Below are 19,754 nucleotides of genomic sequence, written 5' to 3' on the forward strand. Positions count from 1 at the left end.
GAACAATTGGTCATTAATAAGATTTGAAGAAACCTATAAAGCGGTGCATTAATCTTGCACATGTTAGAAAAACCCTATTCTTAATAGTAGTGCTACATGTGCGTGCTTTATTTTTACAGTTTGGTCAAACTTTTAATTTGTTTCTTAGCGGAAATCATGGAGGGATAGTGTTGAAATGGCCAATGCTAAACGATTCACTATCTTTTCGTGAAGCCATCAATCTTGATATACAACATTTCTCATGTGTGTGTTTATGAATACAGGGTTACATTTGTTTCCATGCACAAAACCAAAATCTAAACACACAAAAACAAATATGGACTTTACTTCCCCAATCATCTCCCTCCTCCTACATGTTTTTCTCATTGTGTCTTTTTTTTATCCTATTCATTCCTTTAACAACCAACTCAACAATCAAGCTTTTCTAGGAGAGAACGAGTTTCACAAGTTGGACAAGACAATGATTACATCCTTTCTTCAACGGATCAACAAGCCTGCTGTTAAGACAATTCAGGCATGTTAAAAGAAAATCAAACATTTTTGGTTTAAATTCTTCGCTATGAATTTCCTTGTTTGTATAATAATATTTGGAGAATTTTAAGGTATTTTTTTTTGGGAGTTTACATCCTTTCATAAGGAATGGATAAAAAACAAATACCACCTATATTTTTATTTTAACTTTGAAAATTGGTCGCTATAAATTTTCAATTTTTTTTTTTTAAATTTGTCCATCAACTTTTCCAAAATTGCAACTATGACATAAATTGTTTTTAAAAATAAATTAAACCACTTTTATTATGATATTAATAATTTACAACAAAATTCTTGAAACTTTAAATAAGTCAATAATCTATCCAAACAAAAAAAATTGAAGGGATAGCATTTTGAATTTTTACAATTTTAAATTCTTTCGAATTTTCAATTACTTCATCCAAACATACTCTTAAGTCTTTGAGCCTAACTTATATTCTTGTGTTTGTATTTTTGTGTTTGTGTTCATTTTTACAGAGTCCTGATGGTGATATCATAGACTGTATTTTGACACATAAACAATTAGCTTTTGATCATCCCTTATTGAAAGGACAAAAACCATTGGTATATTTTTATTTTTAAGTTGTTAATTTAACTAAGAAAAAATTCAAAAATAATTTTTGAAGATAAGTTATTATATTTCTACTTTATATTTGAGAATTTTTTTTTCATATTTTTATATACAGGATCCTCCGAAAATATCAAGAGGGTTGCACCAAATAGGTGATTTGAGTGACATATTTCAATTGTGGAGCTTGTCTGGTGAATCATGTCCTGAAGGAACAATTCCAGTTAGAAGAATAACAGAACAAGACGTGTTAAGAGTTGGCTCTATTACTCGATTTGGAAGAAAATACATCGATGGATACAAAGTATGCAATCACGCAAACTCTTTTTTTTTTATTAATCTTTCTTTTTAATTTTTTCTTGTTCCTTTTTCTTATGGTAATTGAGATAGAGAATAAACAAACAACTTAATCAAAACTCCCCAATCACATCATAAAACAATATTTAGATCCCAACACTACTCATAAACAAACAAGTTGGGACCTTCAATCGAGCCAAAATTCAACGCCAAGATAAAACCTTAATTTTGTCCACCAATTCTTTTGCCACCTTAACCACATTGTTGAAAATTCTATTATTTCGTGCATTTCAAATCATCCAAACCGTTGCTTGCCAAAAAAACTTTTCGGCAACTTTTTATTCTTGCTTCACTACACCAACATCCCAAGCGAACAAATAAATTCTGAAGAGTAATAAACATAAAATCTAACCACCGTATAACCAAACTCTACACTTTTCACCGACTCATGTGCCGGAATAGTATTATGAATGTCAATATTCATTTTTATTGGAAAACGGCCAAATAAAAGTTTCCAAGTGGAAGAAACTACTCTTGTAAGCACTTGGCCTTTAGAAAGGTAGCCAAAATCCCTCTTCTCAACATTAACTCATCACTCTTCCCCATATCATCAATTTTTCAAATAAAATGTACATCGAATTCACCAAAAACAAACCACTTTCCTCCGGTCTCCACTTCAAGAGTCTATCTCTTGTGAACAACAAATTTCTTTCCAACACATGTATCAAATTATTAAGTAACCTCGTCTCTCACACAAATAAAGGTCTTTGTCAAAGATAAAACAAAATCCCAAAAACCGTTGGTGAACTCCCACATTTCCAAAACAAAAGCTTCTTTATAGTTTGAAACCACATTAGTCTCGGGAATTGTTCAGAAAATGGAGAAAATGTCATCCAATTGTCTTGCCAAAAACTAGTCCTCGTGTAACACACTCAAACCCCACATGCGATATTTAATAATAAATCAACAGATAAATACAAGGTTCAAGGTGTTGAGCATTCAAGAAACACAAAATCATACATAATTCAATTTTCATAAAAAATTTCACAACAGAATAATAAAAACATCACAAAATATCCCAAGGTTTCAACAACATATCTCAATCTCAAAATACATCAAATAAACTCCAGGTCCTCAACATAATCCAACAGATACCAAAAGAAAATAAACTCCTGACCAAAGTCCAAATCAGAGCCTACAACTAGACTCCAAAAGCAACAAGAAAATGAGGAAGCGTCAAGCTAATCCTCGGTACTCATGTCATCTCAAGCGTCCTCAATCTTGCACGTCTATACCACCAACATGATGGCACAGGCGGAAACCCGCAAAAGGGAGGTAAGATAAACATTCATCGTAAAGAATATATAAGCACAAATTAAACATAGTGTTATAGGATTCAATTATCACTTAATACAACAATCCACAATTCAACATCATAAGACATGCAAGAATTCTCATAATCAATTTAAACACCAAGAGGTTCTTACATCATTCTCAATGCATCACAATCATCACAAGTGTACAAGTATTACAAAGGAACAGATATAAACATGTACACATCTCCACGTATGCTCGTATAATTTACATCATTCACATAATCCACATAATTCACATAATCAAGTATGAGATATTTCACATAGACTTAACGCATGCAATGTTCTAGACACGACTCTATATGCATGCGGTATCATTCTTTGGATATCAGAGTTAGTTTACCTATTGATCCTATCACGACTTGGATAAAAATTATCCTATCTCCACTTGGATATTGAAATATCCTAACACTAAGACTCATGAATGCATGAACTTATGAGTCACCAAATGCATACGTTCGTACAAGACATCACCATCATAAACTTCACCATTTTGTATACATGTTTTCATCGTCATTATAAACATATATATTAACCATCATAGATCATCGTCATCAATAATCATCAACACCATAATCATCATCATTAATCATCATCATACATTTACCACATCAAAGAAACAACATTACCTCATTTAACAAAATTAGTATCTTAGATGATTAATCACCTACACCTAGTTAATCAATGTATCAAGTACATATCAACCACATTTCATTATATCATCATTAACATACAATCATTGCAAGCTATCATGCCATCATTTCGCTAAAGTTCGTCTATTTTTTTTTCCAAAGTCCGTCTATTTTCACATTTTTCACCAAAATCAAGTTACTTGATCATATACATCCTTATCGAATCCTACATGCTTCTTCTACATTCATTATCACAGTAGTCCAAGCATAACAACATCATTTCATTGAGAAAAATCGTACTTCATTCTAATCCAAGTTCATGTTCAAGTTTTAGTCAAAGTTTGTCTCAAAATCAACATAATCAATTCAATTTCAAGCAAGCTTGGTTACCAACCATTAATTCATCAAAACAACAAGTTTTCATCACTAAAAATCACATTGGATCTACCAAAGCCATCCCATAAGCACCCAAAACACAGGACAAGGAAATCCTTGTCCTGTCATGGGCGCCTAGCGCCAAGCATAGGAAGTCTAAGTGCTGGATTCCTGGAAATGGGGGCCTAGCGCTCCAGTCCAGGCGGCAAAGCTGCGAAAAGTGCATGTGTTGTGTGTTTTGGCCACGAGTTTTCATCAAAATCACCCAAAAGTGCTTATTTCGATCTCCCATTCACCCAAAGTGCTTAAAAGTATTTTCCAAGTCTCAAACACACTAATTAAGCTCTTTTCACAAAACTAAAAACAACTTATACATCAGTTCACTTAGTTTTCACCCAATTCATCAAAGTTCCAACAACAACAATTTAATTCAACCAAACACAACTTAAAACATCGTCAACAACTTAATCATTTCACTTTCATACACCCAATAACATAGCAAAAACATAAATCATGAATTCATTAACATTCCTAAAAATCTGGTCATTACACCTCCCACCATCACCCACTTTCCCAGCACCTCCGAATTGAACCAATTAGATCCAACACCCTCCTCTAAAAACACTACATCCTTCCACCAAGTAGATGCATACCAAGGTCATGTGAGTCCACTTCCCTCTAACTGCCTCTCCACTTCCCTTCCATATTTCTCGACCAATAACTCTTCCCCCCTAGGTTGGTCGCTTTGTAACAACATCCATCTCCATTTTACCAATAAAATCAATTTGACTACCATTACATCTCTCACACCTAACCCTCCATTCTCTCTATGTTGATAAACCATTTTCCACTTAATCCAACACTGAAGGTGAGAAAAACACAAGAAGGGGGGTTGAATTGTGTTTTAGAAAAATTCTTCGTTTCTCCTAAAAACTGAACACACTGATCAGAAGCTAAGTGAGACAGCTTCTGAAGTGATAATCAGAATCTAAATGCAGCGGAATAAAACAGAGAGAGAGAGAAGAAGAACGACACAAAGCAATTATACTGGTTCCTTCCACAATCCGGAAGTAGTCCAGTCCCCCTTGCACTTCCAAGGAGATTTCACTATGAGTAATATCTGATTACAAATGCTCAAGCACACAAGCAAGAGACTTCCAATGCTCAAGCACACAAGCAAGAGACTTCCTTTGCTCAAGAACACAATCAAGAGACTTCCTGCTCAAGCACAACTGCAAGAGACTTCTTAACTAAACAAAATTACACAGAAAATTGTTTAAGGTTGAACACTTGATATACAATCAGAGGTGCTCACAATACAAATCAGATACAGACTCAATGGACTTAAGAATTTCTAAGATATGACTTGAGACACAGAAATTCTAAGTGAATGCAGAACAATTTCAGCAGAGGTTTGGTACTTGTGAAAATCTTGTGAGTCTTTCGTTCAGCGTTCTTGCATTACCAAATCTCTAGGTCTTCACTCCTTTATATAGAGGTGTGAAAGAGACGTTGTGAAATTGCCAGCGCACCAAAGAGTCGTTGTTGAAGCTTGATCTTTCACCAATGATATATTGCCTGATTTGGTTGTTGTCCTATGAAGAACAAATTTGAAATCCATTCCTTATCCAAAGGAACATCTATGCAGGCGAAACCGTATTCTGGAGCTGTTTTCTTGTCCTGTAGCGTGGACACAAAACAGAGTAGTGGAGAACGTGGTTGTACAATTCGTACAAAGTACAATGTCAACGCTTTCGTCCAAATTGCAAACACACGCCTTCAAACACCTTTGAAATGACCGTTGCAAACTCCACTAATCCTTTGTTTGTGTTTTCGAATCCAATAGACAGCTTTTGCATTGATAATTCTTCAATTCTTGATTCTTTGCAAATCCAGTTGATATTCAGCTTCTGGTGAAATGGCTTCTGATGAGGCAGCTTCTGATGATGCAGCTTCTGATGATATGACTTCTGCAGCTTCTGATGACGCAGCTTCTGATGATGTGGCTTCTGGACCTCTTGTCTTCAGAAGCACTCTTCTTCAGGAGCAGCTTACTTCAGGAGCGCTATTTCTTCAGGAGCAGCTTGACTTCAGGAGCGCTTTTTCTCTTCAGTAGCAAGTTGCCTTCAGGAGCGTCCAAGCTTCAAATTTTTGTTGTTTCCATAGCTCTTTATTTGCTCATTCAGAACCAATGATGATGTAACTTTATAATTATGGTCCTGTACACTTGAACAAATATTAGCTAGTCCAATTTACAATTTTTAATACCTTGTTATCATCAAAACCCTTTAAGGTTCATTGTTAAACACATTTTGTTCCAACAATCTCCCCCTTTTTGATGATGACAAACAAAAGTATTTAAAATTGATCAATTGTTGTTAATCTAATTAACAAGTTGACTTTGGGGTTCTGAGGTTTGTAAGCTCAGAATCTGAGGTTTGTAAGCTCAAACTCCCCCTGAGTCTGATAGTCTTTAAGGTGAGGTTTGTAAGCTCCCCCTAAGTTCTATCCAGGTTAATTAAATTCATTTTTCGCGCAATAAAATTATCAGAGCTTAAAAACAAAATTGAATCATTGAAAGAATTAACTTATAGATAAGAAGAATGGTTCAATTAATTTTACTTGAATTTTGATACTCCTTCGTTCGTTCATAGCTTATACCAATAAGGTAAGAAAAAATGATAGAAGTTTTTCAAAAATTTCAAATGCCATTAATGGGGCTCAGAGCCTTTAAATACTTGTCACATATACTCCCCCTTTTGTCATTATCAAAAAAAATTAAAATAAGCATAAAAGACAAAAAGATTTGAGAAAAACTCAAACAAAAGAGAGTATAAAAGAAAGTGAACTAAATAAGTCAGAGCAAAATATATGAACATGTATATCAATTGTCAGAAGCAGCTAAACAGTCAGAATCAGTAAGCATTCAGAAGCAAAGAGAATTAAATCAGAATGGTTTCAGAAGCAAGGACTAGGAATTTAAAACAAACAACAAACAAAAGGAAAAACACAAGGGTGTGCAACTAAGGGTTGGTTTGATGTTGTTTCTTCATCTCCTCCATTTCTTCAATCTTCTTCTACAACAGTTCTTCAAGCTGTTGTTGCCTCTGGAGAAGAGCCTGTTCCCTTTCCTTAGCTTCTTGCTGCTGCTGTGCCATCTGTTTCTTCAGAAGCTTACACAACCTGGCTTCTCTGGTCAAGTAGTCCGTTTCTGAGAAGAAAGGCTGGTTTGCCAGGAGCAGTGTAGAACTTCTTACTCTGAGACTCTGATTCAGATGCTCCATTAACTTCCTGACAGAAGCTTCCTTGCTTCTGATGCACTTAGCCCTTATGCTTTCAATTAGCTCAGTTGCCCGGTTCTGAAGAGATGCCCAGGAGTCATCATATGCACTTGTGAGATCAATTGTCCTTCGTTGATCCACAAGATTATGCAACTGACTCAGGATTGAGAGAAGCTCAGAATTAATATATCTAGATTCCAGGATGTTTGAGGGTGGTTGTTCAAGGATTTCAAGATCAGAATCACTGATTTCCAAATCTTGAACAGGGTTAGGAACTGGAATGGTAAAGTGTGTTTGTGTGTTTGAAGATGAAGGCTGGTCAGAGGCAATGTGAGTGGTAGAGGTTGAGGCTTGAACATTGACTAGAGAGATGTCAACATCCATGGGAGTTGGTTCTGGGGAGTGTTCAGGTAAAGGTTGAAATTCAGTTTCAGTTGTTGGTTGTTGTGGTGAAGATGATGTTTGAGTGTTGAGTTGGGGGTCAATGGTAGCTGTTGGTGATTGTGGGGGTGTTGTGGGTTTATGTGGTTCAGGTGTTTGTTGATGGGGGTTTTCTGAAACAACATTTTCAGAAGCAGCTGCTTCTGGAGTTGCTTCAGAGGCCTTTTCTGAGGTAGACTCAACATTTTCTGGAGGAATCATGTTGAGAGGTTGAATGTTAAGAGGTTGAGGGTGAAGGCGAAAAATAGTATCAATGACTCTTTCTCTCTGCTCAGCCAGTTTAGTCAACTTCTCATTGATTATGTGACCAACTGGTTCATAAGTAGTTGACTGAGAGGGCTTATCGTTGGTTTTGGTTGATGTTGATTGGCTTTTTACTGGTTTTCGAAACAGTTGAGCTAAGGGTATATCATCATCAGAATCATCAGAGTCTGATAATGATTTGGATGCGGAATCTGATGATATATTAATTACCTTCTCTGGTTCAGGATCAGAATCCTCTTGAGCAACCTCACTGGTCATCTGCAACATTTTCTTGGCTTCTGAGACTACAGACTCTTGTAGCTCAGCAGCAATTTCCAAGACTTTTTCAGCTGCTGCCTTCTTCTCTTGTAACTCCTTTAACTCCAAATCAGAAGCATCTTGAGCTGTAGAGGTGATATGAGGAAAATCCTTGGTCCTCCTCAAGGCTGGCTTCCTCTTCCTCTTTGGTATAGCAGGTTGATCAAGAGAAATGCCAACATCCATGATCAACCTGGAATCCATGTCTTCAATGGCTTCTTCAATAGAAGGTACTGATGAACTACCAATTTTGAGCTTGTCAGTAGCAACTTTTGCCTTTTTAGCAGGCTGTTCAACCTCTAGATATTGCTCTGCAGTTATCTTCCTTTTTGACTTTCTGCCTCTGGCTCGTGGCAGAGCACCACCATACATTTCCTCTGGAATATCTTCCAATCTGATTCTCTCATTGGTTGCCTCAAAATGTTCCTTGATATAGTACATCTGCACTTCAATGGGATCCTTCTTGCAGATGGGTGGAAAGTCCTTCATAAGATCAGACTTAACAAATGATTCACTTAAATCAGTTTGAAGTTTGGTGACTTCACTGATTAGCTTCATATTCAAGAGAGTATGAGCATTAATGAATTTTCCAGTTTTTGTGTCAAGTAGCTGATCTGTGAAGCCTTGAGATTGACTGAGACTGTCCAAGATACCTCCTTGATAGAATATCTCTGAGAGGAGTCTTCCATAAGGAACCAAGGGTTTATCCAGTAGCTGACTCTGTTTCAAACACTCTACCAAGTACTTGAACATGTATTTGGGCACATTCACCTTTTCCTTCTTGATGAAGTGCTGGAGAAGGACCTTCTGAGCTAGATTTGGTTTCACACAGTCACCACTTGGAAACAGGTTCTCATTCTGAATCTTCAGAAGCATCTTAGTTTCCCTGCTCAATTCAGCATATTTCTTCTCCTTCTCAGAATTGTATATCACCAAGTTGGCTTGCTTTTTCCAAATGCGTTTTTCAGCAGCATCTGAAAGATCAATTCCAGAGTAGTATCCAGAGGCTGCAGCCTTGAGAACATACTCTATGTGCCATTGTGCAAGTCTTACTGGAATACCACAGATGCTGGACCTGATTTCATCTTCAACAAATGGCGCAAGACCCATTTCTTCTCTTGTTTTCCCTTCTAATTCAGGATACATTAGCACCATCTGACTTTCCTCAGCTAAGGATGCCGCTTTGTTGTAGAATTTTGCTCTTACCCAGAAGTGTCTAACCAGAGCTTCATATGTTGGTCCATTCAACATTTTGAAATAATCCATGAGTCCTTGCTCTTCATAGTAGCTTCTGATTGAACACCTATGAAAATTCAGAGAATCAAAGTCCACTGGATTCTCTATCTGAACCTGCAAATCTCATTCTTCCAATTTCATGCTTCTTCCTCTGTAGTCATATTCAGGGACCATTCGTGAAGTAGATACTGAATCTTCTCGTTGCGAGCTTGATGATGCCATTTGATGATTTACGAAGATTTGAAGAAGATGAAGATTTTAGGGTTCTAAGGTTGAGAGAATGCGCTTACTTCGCAAGAGGTTTGAGAGCAAATGTGTTTGTTGTGAGTGAGTAGTGTGTGAATTGACAAAGTGTTAAAAGTAAAACGATTGCAATTCAAAAGAGACAAACAAACATAACATTAATGACAAAATTGGGGGCGCGTGAAAAGTACTTTCAAAGCTATTAAATCATCATTGCCCTTTTAGTTATACACCAACACATACAGGCCACGTAAGAAGTTCACAGAGTAACTACCAAGTTAGTGGGCCAGAAGTTACTTTTTAAAAGGTAACTTCCAACGTTTCCACTAATTCAACTATTCAGAAGCAACAAATCCAGCTTCTGGACTTCAGATGCTGACGTCATCATCAGAAGCGAGTTTTCCTCAGAACCTCAATAAAGAGCTTCTGATGGACTACCGCTTCTGAACTGACTTCAGAACCTAAAATCCTATTCAGGAGCAAGCAAGCATTTAATCAGATACAAAGTGCATGTTCAAATTTTTCTTTATAAAATCAAATCTTTCAACAGTTAAAGGCTTAGTAAATATATCAGCCCATTGATTTTCAGTATCAATGAATTGTATATCTAAAATTCCTTTTTGAACATAATCTCTGATAAAATGGTGTTTGATTTCAATGTGCTTCGCTCTTGAATGCAAAATTGGATTTTTAGACAAACAAATAGCAGCAGTATTATCACAATAAATGGGAATACTGTTAGCAGTTATCTGATAATCTTCCAACTGATGTTTCATCCAAAGTAGTTGTGTACAACAACTTGCAGCTGAAATGTATTCTGCTTCTGCTGTAGACATAGCAATAGTTGTTTGTCTTTTGCTAGCCCAGGATATAAGATTATCACCCATAAATTGACAATTGCCACTGGTTGACTTTCTTTCAATCCTATCACCAGCATAATCAGCATCACAGAATCCAATTAGCTTATAATCTAAGGATTTCCTATAAAGGAGTCCAAGATTGGTCGTTCCTTTCAAATACCTGAAGATTCTCTTGACAGCAGTCATATGAGATTCTCTAGGATCTGATTGGAATCTTGCACACAAGCATACACTGAATAAAATATCTGGCCTAGATGCAGTGAGGTATAACAAAGAACCAATCATACCTCTATACAGCTTCTGATCTACTTTAGCTCCTTCATCTTCTTTGCTTAAGGTGCACGTAGGGTGCATTGGAGTGTTCATCACTTTACAATCTTCAAGTTTGAACTTCTTCAGAAGCTCCTTTGTGTACTTTGATTGATGAACATAGACTCCATCTTTGCATTGATTGATTTGAATGCCCAGGAAGAACTTCAGCTCTCCCATCATGCTCATTTCAAATTCATCCTGCATTAACTCAGAAAATTCCTTGCAAAGAGATGCATTAGTAGAACCAAATATTATATCATCAACATATATTTGCACAACAAGAATATCTTTCTCAAGGGTCCTTCTGAAGAGTGTAGTATCAACCTGTCCTCTTTTAAAATCATTTTTGATTAAGAAATTACTTAGTCTATCATACCAAGCTCTGGGAGCTTGTTTCAAGCCATATAGTGATTTCTTCAGTTTAAAAACATGGTCAGGATATTTAATATCCTCAAATCCAGGAGGTTGCTTGACATACACTTCTTCTTCTATGACACCATTTAGAAATGCACTCTTGACATCCATTTGATATAATATTATGCCATGATTAACTGCATAGGAAAGAAGTAACCTGATTGCTTCCAATCTTGCAACTGGAGCAAACGTTTCAGTGTAATCAATGCCTTCTTGTTGACTATACCCTTGTGCAACAAGTCTGGCTTTGTTTCTTGTTACTTCACCTTGCTCATTCAGCTTGTTTCTGAATACCCATTTTGTTCCAATAATGTTCTTGTGCTGAGGTTTGGGTACCAGATCCCACACATCATTTCTTTGAAATTGATTCAACTCTTCTTGCATAGCTAGGATCCATCCATCATCTGATAGTGCTTCATCAACTGTTGTAGGTTCAATCATTGAGATTAGTCCAATCATTGACTCTTCTTGTCTGAAATGTGATCTTGTTCTTCTTGGACTATCTTTGTTTCCAATGATTAGCTCTTCAGGATGTGAAGACTTGTGTTTGAATGTGTTTCTGGGAGGATCTGCTTGATGTGAGCCATCTTGTGCTTCATCAGAAGCAGCTTCATCTTGTGCTTCTGATGTGGGTTCAGCTTCTGAACTATCTTCAGATTCAGCTATCTGATCAGGTTCTGGAGTAGCTTCAGGAACCTGTATCTCTGCAGAACTTTCACCTTGCTTTGAAGTTTTATCTTCAAGCTCCTTGTCATCAAATTTAACGTGCATAGATTCTTCAACACAAAGTGTTTCTGAATTATACACTCTGTATGCCTTTGACCTTTCAGAGTAACCTAAAAAGATTCCTCTTTGGGCCTTGGCATCGAATTTCTTTAGGTAGAGCTTGTTGTTCAGAATGTAACATGTACATCCAAATTGATGAAAGTAAGAGATATTGGGTTTTCTTCCTTTAAAGAGTTCATATGCTGTTTTCTCCAAAATAGGTCTAATATAGATCCTGTTTTGAACATAGCATGCTGTATTCACTGCTTCTGCCCAAAAATGTTTTGGTAAATTGTTTTCATGAATCATGGTTCTGGCCATTTCTTGTAAGGTTCTATTCTTTCTCTCTACAACCCCATTTTGTTGTGGTGTTCTAGGAGAAGAGAACTCATGGAAAATTCCATGTTTTTCACAAAAAGCTTCAAATGGCTCATTTTCAAATTCTCCACCATGATCACTTCTGACTTTCAAAATTTTTGATTCTTTTTCAGATTGAATTTGAGTGCAGAAGCTACTGAATACATCACACGCAACATCTTTACTCTTTATGAATTTCACCCAAGTCCATCTGCTGTAATCATCAACAATGACTAATCCATATCTACTTCCATATAGGGATGCAGTACTCACTGGTCCAAATAAATCAATATGGAGTAATTCTAAAGGTCTTGAGGTTGAAACAATGTCTTTGGTTTTAAAAGATGATTTCACAATTTTCCCTCTCTGACATGCACCACAGAGTGCATCTGAATGATAGTCAATGTCTGGTAGCCCTTTCACAAGTTGTAACTTACTAAGCTTAGAGATTAACCTCCAGTTAGCATGTCCCAACCTTCTGTGCCACATCCATTTCTTATCATTCACTGATAGTAGGCACATCACCTTCTGATCAGCCAGTTCAGAAAAATTGATTTTATAGACATTGTCAACTCTCTTTCCTTTGAACACAATGGATTTGTCTTCCTTGTTGATTACTGTACAGTTGGGTTTTTCAAAAAGCACATCATAACCATTATCACAAAATTGACTAATGCTCAAAAGGTTATGTTCAAGACCATCTACCAACCATACATTATTAATTGAGGTAGAGGAGTTACCAATAGTTCCTGTACCTATGATCTTGCTTGACTGGTTGCCTCCAAATTTCACATTTCCTCCCTCTTTCATTGTTAGGCTGAGGAACATGGACTTGTCTCCTGTCATGTGTCTTGAGCAACCACTGTCTAGGTACCATGATCTTTGCTTTGGCACTGCTCTTAGACATACCTGCATCATTGACATTTTTAGATTTAGGTACCCATTGTTCTATGGGTCCTGGAAGGTTAGTACTTAAGGCTTTACTCTTCACTTCTTGTACCTTGTGCTGTGAGTTGGGTTGCTTCTGATTAACCATCACCTTAGGTTTTGGTACTTCAGAAGCAGTAACTGTCTTCTTCTGAAACTTAGACTTCAGAACCCCAGATTTTGGTTTCACCAGACTCTGAGGAATAGGTTCTGATCTTTTCAGGATCCTAACCTTTGAAGTTTTGGAATCAGATTTGATCATAGCCTTTGACTTAGAGTTCTTTGGCTTTGAAGTAATCTTAGCCTTAGAACTAGAAGCTTCAGGTTCTGATTGAACAACAGTTTCCAACTCAGCCCCTTCTGGTACAAAGAATGTTTTCAGACCTTCCTTGATGCATTCACAACAAGACTTTAGATTGGTTTTCTCCAGTTTCACTTCTGGAAAGCCAATTCCTCTGCCATTGTTCTTGTAAATGCTATAAATCATAGAAGCCACTCTGCTTCTGTCAATGCCAGATATAATAAAATCTTCAAGAGCAATTTCATGGTTACTTAAAGGTTTTTCATTACACTTTTCTTGTAGCTTCTGACATAAGAACCTGAGCTGATCTTCATATGTTTTACACATGAAGTCAAAGCCCCTAAGTCCTTGTTCAGAAGCTTTCAGATCCAATAGAGTTGATTTTTGCTGTTGTACCAAATCAGCATATTTTTCTTTTAAATCCTTCAACTCATTGGTTCTTACTTCAAAATGTGTAAGAAGTTCTTTAAGTGACTCAACAAGTTCATCTCTGGGAATTTTGGAATATACCTCGTTTTCATCTTCTGAGTCTGAATCTGATCCAGCTTCTGAAGTTGCTGTTGCTACCAACCCAACAGCTACCTTTGCATCTTCATCAGCTTCCTCTTTATCAGATCCAGATTCACTACCCAAATCATCCCAGGTTGCCATTAAACTCTGCTTAATCTGCTTCTTGAATTTGCTTGGTTTGAATGTAGACCTCTTTGACTTGTCCTTTGACTTTTCTCTTTGAAGATCAGGGCATTCAGCAATGAAGTGACCTGGCTTCTTACAGTTGAAGCATCCCTTCTGATCTTCTTTCCTTGAGCTTCTGGAGTTACCCCTTCTGGAGAGAAACTTTCTGTTCTTCTTGGCCAGATATTGAAGTCTGTTTGAGAGCATGGCCATTTCTGCAGCATCTGGTTCAGAATCTGAACTTGACTGTTCTTCCTCTTCAGATTCAACCACTTTGAGAGCTTTTGATGACTTGCCTTTGGATGGAAGAGCTATTGATTTACTCTTCTTAGTAGACTCATGTTCATTAAGACTTAACTCATGAACTTTGAGAGAACTAACAAGATCTTCGACACTTAAAGTGTTTAAATCTTTAGCTTCCTCAATGGCAGTCACCTTCGGTCTCCATCTGGCAGGTAAGCTTCTGAGAATCTTGCTTACATGATCAGAAGCAACATAGCTCTTCTTTAGAATCTGTAGACCAGAAACTAAGGTTTGAAACCTTGAGTACATCTCCTCAATAGTTTTATCATCCTTCATTTTGAATAACTCATACTGATGTACAAGCAGGAGAGCCTTTGCTTCTTTGACCTTCTTGCTCCCTTCATAATTTGAACAGAGAGAAGCAAACATAGCTTTAGCAGTGGATTTGTCACTCATCTTCATGTATTCTGCTTTGGGTATGGCAGTGACAAGAGCTCCTCTGATAATATGATGCTTCTTGTAAAGTTTCCTCAGTTCTGGAGTATGTTTCTTTCTATCCACAGCAGCTCCTTCTTCATCAAGGACTAAATCACCAACACCATCTTCTAGAATATCCCATAATTCTTCATCTAGGCTCATGATGTAACTGTAAAAGTTGGTCTTCCACCAAGAGAACTCTTCAGCATCTCCATTGAACTTTGGAACTTTTCCAATACTGGTTTTCTTACTATCACTATAATCATGTGAAACATTTTTATAGCTAGTATCACTAGAACCAGAACCATTAGGAGGAGGAGTAGTCATGTTTTTCTCAGATCTTTGACTGTTGCACGGTTAAGTGTTACACAACAGACCAAGGCTCTAGATACCAATTGAAGGTGAGAAAAACACAAGAAGGGGGGTTGAATTGTGTTTTAGAAAAATTCTTCGTTTCTCCTAAAAACTGAACACACTGATCAGAAGCTAAGTGAGACAGCTTCTGAAGTGATAATCAGAATCTAAATGCAGCGGAATAAAACAGAGAGAGAGAGAAGAAGAACGACACAAAGCAATTATACTGGTTCCTTCCACAATCCGGAAGTAGTCCAGTCCCCCTTGCACTTCCAAGGAGATTTCACTATGAGTAATATCTGATTACAAATGCTCAAGCACACAAGCAAGAGACTTCCAATGCTCAAGCACACAAGCAAGAGACTTCCTTTGCTCAAGAACACAATCAAGAGACTTCCTGCTCAAGCACAACTGCAAGAGACTTCTTAACTAAACAAAATTACACAGAAAATTGTTTAAGGTTGAACACTTGATATACAATCAGAGGTGCTCACAATACAAATCAGATACAGACTCAATGGACTTAAGAATTTCTAAGATATGACTTGAGACACAGAAATTCTAAGTGAATGCAGAACAATTTCAGCAGAGGTTTGGTACTTGTGAAAATCTTGTGAGTCTTTCGTTCAGCGTTCTTGCATTACCAAATCTCTAGGTCTTCACTCCTTTATATAGAGGTGTGAAAGAGACGTTGTGAAATTGCCAGCGCACCAAAGAGTCGTTGTTGAAGCTTGATCTTTCACCAATGATATATTGCCTGATTTGGTTGTTGTCCTATGAAGAACAAATTTGAAATCCATTCCTTATCCAAAGGAACATCTATGCAGGCGAAACCGTATTCTGGAGCTGTTTTCTTGTCCTGTAGCGTGGACACAAAACAGAGTAGTGGAGAACGTGGTTGTACAATTCGTACAAAGTACAATGTCAACGCTTTCGTCCAAATTGCAAACACACGCCTTCAAACACCTTTGAAATGACCGTTGCAAACTCCACTAATCCTTTGTTTGTGTTTTCGAATCCAATAGACAGCTTTTGCATTGATAATTCTTCAATTCTTGATTCTTTGCAAATCCAGTTGATATTCAGCTTCTGGTGAAATGGCTTCTGATGAGGCAGCTTCTGATGATGCAGCTTCTGATGATATGACTTCTGCAGCTTCTGATGACGCAGCTTCTGATGATGTGGCTTCTGGACCTCTTGTCTTCAGAAGCACTCTTCTTCAGGAGCAGCTTACTTCAGGAGCGCTATTTCTTCAGGAGCAGCTTGACTTCAGGAGCGCTTTTTCTCTTCAGTAGCAAGTTGCCTTCAGGAGCGTCCAAGCTTCAAATTTTTGTTGTTTCCATAGCTCTTTATTTGCTCATTCAGAACCAATGATGATGTAACTTTATAATTATGGTCCTGTACACTTGAACAAATATTAGCTAGTCCAATTTACAATTTTTAATACCTTGTTATCATCAAAACCCTTTAAGGTTCATTGTTAAACACATTTTGTTCCAACAAACACAACTTTTGAGTTTAGCACCTTCAACTTGTTGGACAACAATACGACCACCAAAAAGGCCACTTAAACCATTTTCCACTCTCCCCAATGAAATCCTATTTGGATTTTTACTATCTTCTTCCATAAATTAACCTGCATCTTCAAATAAGAAAGGAAAAAAATGGGTACCAAGTTTAGCACCGCATTTAGAACAAAAATACAACCACCAAAACTAATGTACCTATTTTTCAAAGATTTAAGTTTCTTCCTTATCTTTTCTAAAAATGGCTCCCATGTAGAAATTATTTTTGGATTCGTCCCCACTGGTAATCCCAAATACTTAAAAGGAAGATTTCTGTCACAACAAATCATAAAATTACGCACCAAACCTATAAAATCGCTTGAGACATTTAATCCAATCAAACAACTTTTGAAAAAATCCACCTTCAATCTGATCGCTATCTGAAAACCCCTTTACTTAAGTTTCCTCCTTAAATTTTCTGAAAATGGCTCCCAAGTAGAAATTCTTTTTTGATTCGTCCCCACTGGTAATCCCAAATACTTAAAAGGAAAGATTTATGTCACAAAAATTCATAAAATTACACACCAAACTTATAAAATCACTTGAGACATTTAATCCAATCAAACAACTTTTGAAAAAATCCACCTTCGATCCGATCGCCATCTGAAAACCACTTAACAATGCCTTTAGAGTCCACAAATTCTCCATTGTTTCTCTCCGTATAGAAAGAGTGTCATGGACACATTGAAGATGCTATATCCCCAATGCCTTGCAATCCAAATCTAAACCCTTTGAACATATTTAAATTCATCACATTTCTCATCAAACCACTAAAACCTTCCGCCACTAGAAAAAACAAAAAAGGAGAAAGCGAGTGTCTTTCTTTAATCCTCTTTGAATATTAATTTCCTCCATTAGACTTTCATTCACAAAAATTTACATACTCCCACCAAACAACCAATTTTAGACATAAACCCACTCTCATCATACTAGTGCGTGTACATCTATATGATGCTTAGGAAAAATGATGATTGTTAAGTAATAATTTCTATTAGTATAAAATTTAAATTTGAAATTTAAATTAGTAATAAGTTAGAGTTTAACTTGTAAGTTCAAGCGCTATAATTTAAATTTCATAGGAGGTTTAAAATGATCATTTGTACCATCATTAACAATAATAATTTCTCTTACTTTTGAGATAGAGACTTGAATCTTAGCAAGGAACCTAAGCTTGGGTAAGAAATTTGAGTTTGGAGCAGGAAATAATTATTTATTACACGCTAACTTAGTAATAACTGAATGAATATAGAAGCCACATCAAAACACGTAACTTGAATAGTTTATAGATAGTGGATAGTTAGTGATTATAGTTTCCCCTGTTAAGTGCTAGAAAGTAGTTATTTAGTTAGTATAATTTAGGCACCTTTGTTACTTGTATTGGAAGTTATCTAGGGAAAAGCTAAGGAAAAATGAACAAATACCCTTTTATGCTTTTTATACCTTACTCTATCCAAATGTGCAGGGATTGGATGTCAAGACATTGATCAAGGAAAAATCTAAATTTTTGCAAAATTTCCCTCGCCATAGCGAGAAAACTCCAGAGAGACCCCATTTTTGGATGCCAGCAGCACGCCACAGCGAGCCCATGGCAAGCCAACACGCCATGGCGAGCCAACAATGAGTGAAGAGCGAGAAAAGTAAAGAGAGGACTGATGCCAAAGCGAGTTAAGGAAGCTTTAGGATAGTGATGATGTGGCAGAAACCCCATGGGGAAGAAAGCTCAGCTTGCCATGGCGAGCTGCAACTCGCGAAGCGATTAGTCACTTATCAGAATAGTATTTAAGCCTTTTCTCATATTTCCAGAAGTTAGCTTATGTTATTTTAAGGGGGGAGATAGGGTGATTTAGAGAGACAAACACAGAGTGAGAGTGATAGGAGGTGGATTCTTCAAGGTTTGTTGAGAAATCACAAGTTTGTAAATGAATCTTCATATTTTCCTTCAATCTTGCAAAGTTTTCATGACAATGAGTAACCAATTCTCCTTTGTTGGGATTAAAGGTACTTGATCAGGCTTAGTATGTAATCTTTTGATCTTTAAATATATGATTCTAGCAGTTAACTTGATATTGAGATTATTCTTGCAATTCATGTTTATGTTTGATTTAAAATGTTATTGAAAAATATTTTTGAATCTAGGGTTAAAATAATCATCTATCAAAACAAGAATTCTAGACATAGGATTTGTGTTTTGATAATCACTCAAAGTATCAATAGCTAATGCTATCAATTCGTTTAATAGATTGAGAAATCGTCGATTAAATGATACGATCGAAATCACAATATCATTTAGACATGAATGATGTTGTCGGGTGATACAAGATAATCTCGATTAAAAGCTAGAATCTGTATATGTGATCATAAGAATATATGCAAAAGCTTGGTCGACGAACTCTAATCCTAACACTTTTATGCCTTATCAAATCTCCGTTTTTATTACCGCATTTTAGTAGTATAGTTTTTATAACAAACAATCAATCAAACCCTAACTTATGATGATAATCGATGTTGAACGGTTTATGATATTGCACCAGTCCCTGTGAAAACAATATTGAAAATACTTACTTTTGATTGATAGCAAAATACTACATCATCACCCAGATCACTATAGTACTTATAGTAGAACAAACTCCTTAGCTTGTATATACATACAGACAACGATCAAAGGTTTCCCCAAGATTTTATATAGCCTAAGATAGGTGGAATTCACTGAGACTCTATGTCACACCCCAATCATTTTATTTTATTTCCAGATAAACAGCTTGCTCGTGATGAGGAGGCAGAAGAAGTTGGATGCATTACACGTTCATATCTCATATTAGTTTCTAGACGTTGTTGTACTTATTCAGACAAAATTTCATGTACTATATATGATATTATGTTTATGATGTAATTCATTCGGACGAAACTATTTATATTGTAATTTAATGTATCTAGTACAAATTTAACGCTTATGCTAAATATTTTAG

At 36.5% G+C, this 19,754-nt stretch overlaps 1 protein-coding gene across 3 annotated transcripts; it reads left to right on the plus strand.

The window, feature by feature from the left end:
• The first annotated feature begins 260 nt into the window (after window positions 1-260).
• Window positions 261-19,728, plus strand: LOC146900298 (uncharacterized). Of its 3 annotated transcripts, none has more exons than XM_085735934.1 (4): window positions 261-514; window positions 1,009-1,095; window positions 1,218-1,403; window positions 19,539-19,728. In XM_085735934.1, exons 1-4 carry the CDS (start codon window positions 317-319, stop codon window positions 19,605-19,607), a joined length of 540 nt encoding a protein of 179 aa, XP_085592060.1. In that variant the 5' UTR covers window positions 261-316; the 3' UTR covers window positions 19,608-19,728. The 3 variants fall into 3 exon arrangements, with proteins under 3 accessions (XP_085592060.1, XP_085592061.1, XP_085592058.1); XM_085735935.1 differs by lacking the exon at window positions 19,539-19,728 and adding an exon at window positions 5,673-6,770 and having other exon boundaries at window positions 262-514; XM_085735932.1 differs by lacking the exon at window positions 19,539-19,728 and adding an exon at window positions 18,251-18,852 and having other exon boundaries at window positions 267-514.
• The last annotated feature ends 26 nt before the right edge of the window (window positions 19,729-19,754 follow it).

The sequence above is a fragment of the Medicago sativa genome, chromosome 8 (genome assembly GCF_051527215.1).
Source record: "Medicago sativa cultivar Bolivia chromosome 8, Bolivia_mono, whole genome shotgun sequence".
Classification (NCBI taxonomy): Eukaryota; Viridiplantae; Streptophyta; class Magnoliopsida; order Fabales; family Fabaceae; genus Medicago; species Medicago sativa.

Bases quoted from the DNA above. Each gene is read 5' to 3' on its own strand.
- LOC146900298 (XM_085735932.1), top strand. From the start codon at position 317: ATGGACTTTACTTCCCCAATCATCTCCCTCCTCCTACATGTTTTTCTC. The intron at 515-1,008 runs GCATGTTAAAAG...TCATTTTTACAG, and splicing joins CTGCTGTTAAGACAATTCAG to AGTCCTGATGGTGATATCAT. The intron at 1,404-18,250 runs GTATGCAATCAC...CCAAATGTGCAG, and splicing joins AATACATCGATGGATACAAA to GGATTGGATGTCAAGACATT.